This window comes from Cynocephalus volans, chromosome 12 (assembly GCF_027409185.1).
Source record: "Cynocephalus volans isolate mCynVol1 chromosome 12, mCynVol1.pri, whole genome shotgun sequence".
NCBI classification, from domain to species: Eukaryota; Metazoa; Chordata; class Mammalia; order Dermoptera; family Cynocephalidae; genus Cynocephalus; species Cynocephalus volans.
In genome coordinates, this window is record NC_084471.1 from 66,144,208 (window position 1) to 66,153,707 (window position 9,500).

Consider the following 9,500-nt stretch of genomic DNA (forward strand, 5'->3'; position numbering starts at 1 on the left):
CTAACCAGGCTAACACCTGATACCTGGGGTGGGGGGGAGGACATGGCCCTCACCTTCTCCAATTCCCATCTTTGTTTTCTGCAGCCAGAGGCCCTGCAGTTAGACAGGCCTTCCCTACCGGAGAAGCATGAAGGCAGGGAAAGGGCTGAAAGATCTGCCTGGAAGCCTGAGGTGATCTGGGAGCCAGAGCTAGGACCTCCAGAGGCCGATAGATGGCGCTCATGGCCCAACACAGCCCAAGCAGCCCAAGGAAACCAAAGGAAAACAAGTGAGCAGATTAACCCCTTCCTGCCTGGGCTCAGGCCCGGGAAGCAGGCTGGTGGGTAGCTGAGGGCACTGCCCTAGGCCAGATTACCCAACTCTCCAGGATCTTACCCAGGCCACAGCCTGCCCCACAAGGCTCTATCCATAAATCACAATTGGCCAGCTCCTTGAAGACTTTCCAGATGGCCAGGAGACTAAGAAATGGCCAAGGTTGGTTGGGAGGACCCCATCCAAGCCCATGTTTCATCTCTTTGGCTCTATCTCTTGAAAGTCTCTGGGTTTCTGTTTCTAAGCAACCCCACTTCAGGGAACTCCATCTTCCCTGAGAGGGACTCACCCGGTGGGGAGGAGCAGTATAGACTAGAGACAGAGAAGGTCCTCAAGCCCCTCTAAAGTCAGCTGTAGAGACTCACTGTGGGTTGCTCAAGGCTCAGTTTCTCCTTATATCTGGATTCCCTATCTCTGGGCTCCCTGGGGTGGATGGGTTTATAGGAACAGAAGCAATTATCTACTTCTGGACAACTGAAATTATCAGTTATCAGATAATATAAAATTACCAAATCGGATCATTTGAAATTTGGGGTGGGGGTCCTGGGTAATCTCTGCTTGCCTGGGTGACCTCGTTTCACTTGTTACTGTCCTGCCAGCAGCAGACTAGGAGTCTGGAGGGGCTGCCAAGATAATAAACTGTAAGTACTGGGCAAGCAAGTGGCAGGGGTTTGGGGTGGGCAGGACGGTTTCCGAGGCATAGTGTAGATCCTTCTTAAGCAATGAAATGACCCCACAGTGAAGTTTCCCCTTCTCCTGCTTTTTGTTCAGAGACACTCAAATGCATAGACACACAAAGATGGGGGAGCCTATTCTAGAAGCTCAAATACTCTTATTGCAGTCATTCCAGAGAAAGAAGCAGAGACAAGGAGATGTGCACAGAGGGAGACGGAGACACACAGATACAGAGAGAAAGCCACACAAGAGACTAGAGATAGAGATAAGTTTACATAGGCAGAGAGGCAAAGAGAGAGGGAGAGAATCTGGTGCAAATGAAAGCTCAGGAAATAATGGGCTTCATGGGGAGGATGATTAATTCAGTTTCCTAAGTCTTGCAAGGGTAGGGGTGGTTTCTCGTCCTCGATGTCTGAGTGCCACTGTTCACAGCTCCTTGAAGCTCCTGCCTGCACCCATTAAGTTTTTGTTGGTTGACAGGAGACCAGAAGAGGCTTGGGAAAGAAGTAGCATCCTTGTTCTCTCATTTCTTCCTGTTCTGAAGTTTACTGGTCTCCCTCCCTACAACCCTCAGGGAAACCTTGCTTCTGTGATCAGAGTACTGGCTGTACTCAGCTGTGTGTGCAGGCAGTGGGAGAGGGAGGAATCTAGAAGACAACTAGCTTTAGGGTGAAAATCTTTTTTTTTTTTTTTTTTTTTTTGTGGCTGGCCGCAGGGATTGAACACTGGACTTTGGTGGGTGAAATTCTTGTAGTCAGGACACAGAAACAGATCCAGATCCAGGACAAGAACAAAACTAAGAATAGGACAGCTTTGGACATTGGTATTGGGATGGGGAGGTTGGGAGAATGGACTGTTAGGTGCAGCCATGGGATTAGGATCGGTAAGGGAAGGCTTCTTTGGCAGAGTATTTGAGGTGGAGGATTTGGAAGTATGGGAGGTGTAATGGTTAATTTTATGTGTCCATTTAAGTGGGCTAAGGGACACCCAGATAGCTGGTAAAACGTTGTTTCCGGGTGTGTTTGTGAGAGTGTTTCTGGAAGAAATTAGCATTTGAACTAGTAGACTGAGTTAAGAAGATCACCCTCACCAATGTGGGTGGGCATCATCCAAACAACTTGAGGGCCCAACAGAAGAAAAAAGGCAGATGAGGGTCAAATTCTCTCTCTTCATGAGTTGGGACATCCATCTTCTGCTCTCGGACATCATCTGGTTCTTCGGCCTTCAGGCTCTGGGTACACCAGCAAGCTGCCCCATCCCCTCTTCCCTTCAGTCTCAGACTGAATTATGCCACTGGCATTCCTGGTTCTCCAGTTTACAGACAGCTGATCAGCAGATTGTGCGACTTCTTGGCCTCCAAAATCTTGTAAGCCAATTCCCATAATAAGTCTCCTCATACTGATAGATAAGTAGATATCCTATTGCTTCTGTTTTTCTGGAGAACCCTGACTATTACAGGCGGTTATAGAGCTGGGCAGATAGCAAAGCAGAGGATGGAGGGAAGTCACAACGGTGAAGTTGTGGAGACAGGCTTGGACATGGACAGTAAAGGTGAGGTTTATGGCTAAAAACTTGTTAGGAGATGCCAGAAATGCCTTCGTGGATTTTCTATATACAGTAATGGCCCTTGGAGGGCTGCAAAGGAGAGGTCTCTTATACCTGGGGCAGCGGGAGTGCTAGAAACGGTCTTTAGCCCTTGTTAATACTCTCAGGTGCGTGAGCGATTGGGTCTGGCTGAAGCTTCCTGATTAGCAAACCCTTTGGGGAAAGTGTTGCGAATGAACTTTTGGGAGGGCAATGCCCTTTACGGGTAGCACCCAGGATCTCCGACGTCCTTACAGAGCTTGGCCTCTCACTTCTCAAGATTTCTTGTTCTAGCCCTGATGGAAAGAATAAACTACAATCCCCTTCGTCACTTAAAATTAATTTAGCAGGGCTTCCGGGGATTTGAGCATTTCCGGCGGAAGTGACTGCGGCTACGCCAATCTCCTTCCTTAAATAATGTAGACTACGACTCCCACTGTCCTTCGCGCCGTGAGTGGGCAAAGGAACCGGAAGCCGGATGGGGAGCTGGACCAGGTGAGGAAGTAAGAAGCTAGGAATCTGGGGTGCTGGGGGCTTGCTGGGGCTCCCAGAGCTCTCGGGGCGGAGCCGAACGGGTAGATAGGAGTGTGTCTGGGGGTGCCTCCGGGTAGACCCGGTGCAGGGAGAGCCGAGCCTATGAAACCGCCTGCGGGGCCTGCGGGATCAAGGCTTTCCTGTCGGGCAGAACCCGCGGGCCCGGGCGGAGGTTTTGTACGGTGCCCTAGTCTCCGGCTCCCTCGGAACAAGAAGAAGGGATACAATGGTATTTTTGAGTCCCTGCTCTATTATTATTTTTGGTTTAAGGATTTGCTTATTGTCCCTGTGGATCTCCGGAGTGCCTCCAGGGGACAGGGGAGTGGATAGAGTGTCTTCGATTCCTTTTTTACGTCCTTAGTGTCACCCTCCGCTGTCTTTGCACTTAATATATGACACTGTATTTTGTAAAGTATCTACATTTCTTAAGCCTCTGGCTTCTTGGCGACTTTAGGTAGAACTTCCAAGTTCCTCTTTTGGGCCCCCATAGTGTTTTGTTCAGGATATTAGACCTCGAATCACACTGTATTACAGTTGATTGTGTTTCTGTCCTCTCACAGTAGTTTATGAGCATACTGACAGTCCGGCCTACATTTTATTCATTTTGTATTTCTTCCCCAGCAAGAGACTGTCACAGTGCTTGTTGTGTAAAAGACTCATAAATATTGAAAAGAATAAATGAATTAACAGCTGGTGGTAGGTTGGATAGAATGTGATTTTCATAGAGAGAGTTAAATGACTTGCTCAAGAGAACATTCTTAGAGATGAAACCAGGACTAGAATTCAAGTCGATCGACTTCCAGCCTGTGGCTCTTGCTATCAGATCAGGCCCTGAAACTCTGGAACTCTGAAAGTAAGGCCTTGACATTCTTTTGTGTACCCCCAGCCTTGCTGTCTCTGGCACAGGTCTCTAAATGTCAGAAGTAAACCCAACTTAAGACTTGAGAGCGATCCTAGAGCTGGAGCAGCCAGTACACTAATGTTGGTGCTACATGGGGATGCAAAGCAAGGTCCCCTGAAATGTTTGCATTCTCCACAGCTCCCTTCGCAGCTTTCCTATGAGCCTAGTTGGTCCTGGGTAGCCACCTGTACAGACTATACAGTTACAGACTTCTTAGATCAGTCTGGGAAGGACTTCCTAACTTAGGCCTTATTTTTCCCCCCTTTCTCACGTCCCCTACGCTAGGGCTAGATAATAGGTTGATGGACTAAACTGTTGTGTCAACCTTGAGTTCTCATGTGGGGGAAGAGGTCACTCTTGGCCAGGGCAGGGGGTTGAGAGGGAGGAAGGTCAATGGTCCTGCCTATGGGAGTCCCAGATATGATAGAAACACAACCAAAACTTGCCAAACTCTTGAGAGCAAACAGATTGCAAAGTGGGCAGCTGAGCCTTGAGTGAACTCAAGATATAGAAGTGGAGAGGAGTCCAACGGAAATGGCTCCTTGGTAGAAAGTAGTTTTAAACAAAATTGAGAAAGAAGACGTGGGCAGAACTGAGCAGTTTGTTGAGTACTTAATAAGAGCTAGGGTGTTGGAGTTATGGAGGGAAATTGAACAGGGTCTGGCCCCTGATCTGCCCATCTATTTGGAGAGGCAAGGTGTGAATTCATGAAGAAGCCACTAACCATGGTGACACGCAGTAGTTCTCAGCCTTCATAAACCATCAGAATCACCTGGGGAAACTTGTTGAAAATACAGATTCCCAGGCCTCACACCAGACCAACTGATGTGTGGGGTGGGGTTGGGAAGCTACAGCAAATGCTGCAGTGTTCTGAGGAGGGAAGGCTTTACCAAAAGGATGGTTTGAGCTATGTGTTGAAGGATGGGTATGGTTTGGATGTATGGAGAGGTGAGGGAGTCACAGTCCTGGTTGACTGGATGATTGTTGGATGATATCCTCATTGATTCAAGGAGGGTATTTAGTTGGGTTTGTAGAAATGGCTTGTGCGAATTTTGGGATTGGAGTAGGAAAAGCATTTTGAAAGTGTGAGTGGAAACGTCAGGTTGAAACACTGGGTTTGCATGGGAGTGGTGAGCAGGAATGGACTTTGAAGTTTACAAAGCTTGCTGTTATACTCCCTACCTCTTCTGCCCCTCCTTCCCCCTCCCTCCTCTCCCCTCTTTCTTCCCTCTTCCTCACCCCTTTCCTTCCCTCACCTACACATAACATCTTATTCCATCCTTATTCAACATTGCGAAGTGGATATTCTCAGTATTTGAGTGACGAAACCTGAAGCTCTGGCCATGGTTGTATAGCTTGTAATCTATGAATCTGGTAATCATCCTGCTCACCACTGAGGAATTCTTGAATGTGGGAAAGAAGCTGGATTGGGGTTAGGGGGTTGTAGAATTAGCAGGGCAGCTGATCAAGCCATCTAAGGCAAGATTGTGTAGGTGGTTAAGAGCATAGCCTTGAGTCAGATGGTTTGGGTTCAAATCCCAGCTTCATTACTTGCTATAACTGCATGACCCTGGGCAAGTTGCTTGATCTTGCTAAGCCTCAGTCTCCTCACTCGTAACATGGGAGCAATAATACCCACCTCATGGGGTTATTGTGGGGGTCAGTGAGGTGTACCTGGTTCAGAGCAATTGCTCACCACCTGGAAGCTGTTGAAATTAGCCCTCCCAGGTCTGGGCTGTGGCTGTGCACCTGCACCTCATTTTTCAGCACAGTGGTTTCCAGGACACAGCCCATCTTGTCTGGGCTTGTTTTATCAAGGATGACATTAAAGATGCTGAAAAGATGCCACCAGTAGATGTTTATTGAAAACCTATTATGTGCTCAGCATAGCCTAGGAACTAGTGATTCAGGTTTGGAGTGGGGGATGGTTGGTGGTTATGGTTTATTCTCAGCAGGTGATATATGAATAGGAGGGATACTTGAAGTGGGAAGGGGAACAACCCTTCATTACCAAGAATTGAGATGAGATCGTCCTACTTGGTGGTTGGTGGATGCCTGACATAGTCTTTTAGGGTCTTTCCGAGCCCAGGAAATGGTCGTAGGGGCCTTGACCAGCATGGATCCCTCCCACTCTGTGGCTGAAGATCGATGGGGCTTCTATCTATCTCTTTTCCAGGTGACAGAGGCATGACTGTGCCCCAGGCATTCGCACTGGGGCCCCTCCATGGACCTGCAGATCCCCTGATGGAGTCTCAGTCCTCCCCTCAAAGCTTGGCTGAACGCTTCCTGGAGGAGGAGCTTCGGCTCAATGCTGAGCTGAGCCAACTGCAGTTTTCAGAGCCTGTGGGCATCATCTATAATCCCGTGAAGTATGCGTGGGAGCCACATCGCAGCTACGTGACTCGCTACTGCCAGGGCCCCAAGGAAGTGCTCTTCCTGGGCATGAACCCGGGACCTTTTGGCATGGCTCAGACTGGGGTAAAGGGCTTGGCTTTCCCTCGTGGTGGGAATGGAGTGGGAGGCTCCAAGGTGGATGCTTGGCTGAGTGTGCTGTGGCAGAGGAGTGTGTTTATAGCTGTGGACCTGTGTGGGGCTCCATTCCCTCCCAATATACACACTGGCTCCTGTGGTTTCAGACACTCTCCTGGCCTCTCTGCCTGTAGTTAACCGAACACATTAATGGTAGTTCCGTTTCCCCTGTGAGCTGTCCACTAATTGCCTCTGAGAGCCCTTCCTTCCGCCAGCCCCATCCTTACCTTGCCGGATCTTCTCATCCCTGGAGTGTGGTTGGGGTCAGAAGAGGGACTAAGACTGCTGGCTCCTCAGGGAAGACTGGTTGATAGGGTTGGGTACGTAAGAGATGCAGAGCATTCTGGCAACCTGGGTTCTGTTTCTCAGATGAGGAGGGGTTCAGAACAGAGCCAGCCTCCAGGACCTGCCCATTTTCAGAGCTCAGGATGAGTGACTGCCCCTCAGTGGGGGTGCTTGGCAGGTGGGGGAGGGGAAGAGGCTTCAGGGCGGGAGGCTCAATCGCTTTTATTGACCCCAACTGGGTGAAGAAAGGTGATCAATGATGATTGATGGAAATGACAGCCTGAGGCTTGGGACTGGCAGGGCACCCAGAGAGCAGTGGTCCGCCCTGTCCTTGTGCGTCCTTTAACCTTGGCTGCCTTTCTGTCTCAGGCCATCTGTCCCTAATACTAACCATCAGGCCCTGTGTGGGGCCAGAAATCCCAATATACTCCCTGTACTTGGTCCCAAAGGCTAGCGGGGGTAGAGACAAACAAATAGATTCTTCTGGACCACAGTCCACAATGAAAAACTGGAGAAAGATGAACATGATCAAACCACAGGGCCAGGAATCCTTGTCTCAGGCCTTTGGGTGAAGGGGGGGTAAGGGGTGGGGGGCCAGGCCAGATCCTTATGGAAGGTGAAAAAGGGTCAGTTGGTCTAGAGCCCACATATCAGGTCTTCAATTTGAAGCCCCTCATTTCTCTCTCCTTTCCCATAGGTGCCCTTTGGGGAAGTGAGCATGGTCCGGGACTGGTTGGGCATTGGGGGGTCTGTGCTGACCCCTCCCCAAGAGCACCCTAAGAGACCAGTGCTGGGACTGGAATGCCCACGGTCAGAGGTGAGCGGTGCTCGATTCTGGGGCTTTTTTCGCAACCTCTGTGGACAGCCTGAGGTCTTCTTCCGTCACTGCTTTGTCCATAATCTGTGTCCTCTTCTCTTCCTGGCTCCTAGCGGGCGCAACCTCGCCCCTGCTGAGCTGCCTGCTAAGCAGCGAGAACAGCTTCTTGGGATCTGTGATGCGACCCTCTGCCGGCAGGTGCAGCTGCTGGGGGTGCGGCTGGTGGTGGGAGTGGGGCGACTGGCAGAGCAGCGGGCACGGCGGGCTCTAGCAGGCCTGATGCCAGAGGTCCAGGTGGAGGGACTCCTGCATCCCTCTCCCCGTAACCCACAGGCCAACAGGGGCTGGGAGGCAGTGGCCAAGGAAAGACTGAATGAGTTGGGGCTGTTGCCACTGCTAATGAAATAAGTGCCTCTGGGGCTTGGCACAGCACACATTTCAAGGCCCCCAAGTCATTTTTGGGCAAGCAGATGACTACACATCTCCTGAACTGGAGCAACAAGGTCCTCCCAGCCTCCCTGGTTGCTGGGAAACATGTTCTTTGATCTGTTGAACTGTCTTCCAATCTGCTGTGGCAGTTTTGACACTACTCTTGCTTGCCATTTCTTTACCTTCCTTTGAGCATTGCCCTTTTTGTCTTGTGATATCTGACTCCACAGACTCTGACCTGCCGACTGCTCTACCTCATTGTTTCTTGGGAGCCTCTGTTCAGCTGAGAGTGACCTAGACAATGACTTCTAAGGACATATTTGCTATTTCAGAGGAAAGATCTTGCCAGGATCCCTACTCATCCTTATAGAACCGCTTCCTTTGGTTGATCCCTTTCCTCACAGGGACCAGGACAAAGTATGGGACATGATATCAAGAGTGAACTTCTTATGGGGAACTGAGGCTGGATCAGAGGGAGAATTCAGTGTGACAGTGGGAAAGTCAGAAGACCTGGATTTTCATCCCAGCTTTGAGACTTGTGAACTTTGTGATGGACAAATTGCTTAACCTCTGTGAGCCTCAGGATTCCCATCTATAAAATGGGAATGCCTACCTCATGAGATTGGTGTGAGGATTAATTGAGATAACACTCAGAAGCGCCTTGCATAGGCCTGGCTCGTGGATGCTCATTACATACTCTCCTGTTTGTTTTCTTGCCTCTGGGTTGGAGAGTCACTACACTACAAGGGAAGCCTCTCTCCACTCTGAAGATTTGTTGAGGGAGAGTCTGGGCCCCCACCTGTGGCCTGGGTGAGGTGCAAATTCCTACCCTTCCAGAAATGGACCAATGACTTTATGAAAAACCCAGCTTGTGATTTTTCAGTCTAAGCATTAAAAGCTCCTAAATCCTTTGGTCTTGGTACTTTTTTTTTTCCCCTCCCACAGGTCAGGGGTGGGAGGTGGTGGTTTACATTTTCCCCTCTCTTACCTCTTGACTGTTTGCAAAGGGTTCTCTGGGCAGCTGGGGGAAGGATCTAAAAGATTTCTAATTACCTTACCAAATCTGCAAGGTCTTTATTAGGGGCCTGGCATCTGAAGTGAGGACAGTCTTCCTGGGGAAATTGCCCTTAAACCTGTAGAGCATGCATTAACTGCAGGTAGTGCCAGAATTGTATTACAGTATTGCACCACTACATGCCTTAGACTCCTTTCCCTCTCTGCTGTCAGTGCTACTGGGCTAAGTATTGAGTGCCCCGTGTACAGAGCACTGGATTAGGCACTGTGGAATAATTGCCCAGAGATAGAAGCCATTGTTCCCCTACACATGAGTAGCTGAGGTAGTCAGGGAAAGCTCTCGAAGGAGGTGGCATTTCAGGTGGCCTTAGAGACCAGGAAAGTTTTGGAGAGTTTAGAGAACAGCATCACTATGTTTAA

The 9,500-nt window shown here is 49.6% G+C and overlaps 1 protein-coding gene across 5 annotated transcripts; it reads left to right on the forward strand.

Annotated features, from left to right (window-relative positions):
- Positions 1 to 221: 221 nt before the first annotated feature.
- SMUG1 (single-strand-selective monofunctional uracil-DNA glycosylase 1) lies at positions 222 to 8,977 on the forward strand. 5 transcript variants are annotated; one of them, XM_063075680.1, is made up of 4 exons: positions 3,034 to 3,066; positions 6,183 to 6,484; positions 7,518 to 7,835; positions 8,297 to 8,977. In XM_063075680.1, the coding sequence occupies exons 2-4, from the start codon at positions 6,194 to 6,196 to the stop codon at positions 8,351 to 8,353; spliced, it is 666 nt and encodes a 221-aa protein (XP_062931750.1). In that variant the 5' UTR covers positions 3,034 to 3,066; positions 6,183 to 6,193; the 3' UTR covers positions 8,354 to 8,977. The 5 variants fall into 5 exon arrangements, with proteins under 5 accessions (XP_062931749.1, XP_062931750.1, XP_062931752.1 ...); XM_063075682.1 differs by having other exon boundaries at positions 7,518 to 7,637; positions 8,471 to 8,977; XM_063075679.1 differs by lacking the exon at positions 3,034 to 3,066 and adding an exon at positions 222 to 268 and having other exon boundaries at positions 7,518 to 8,977.
- Positions 8,978 to 9,500: the final 523 nt, after the last annotated feature.

What these genes read in the sequence shown, in the direction of transcription:
- SMUG1 (XM_063075679.1), top strand. Translation starts at nt 6,194, where the DNA reads ATGACTGTGCCCCAGGCATTCGCACTGGGGCCCCTCCATGGACCTGCA. An exon ending in TTGGCATGGCTCAGACTGGG is followed by an intron (nt 6,485 to 7,517) that starts GTAAAGGGCTTG and finishes CCTTTCCCATAG; the next exon opens with GTGCCCTTTGGGGAAGTGAG.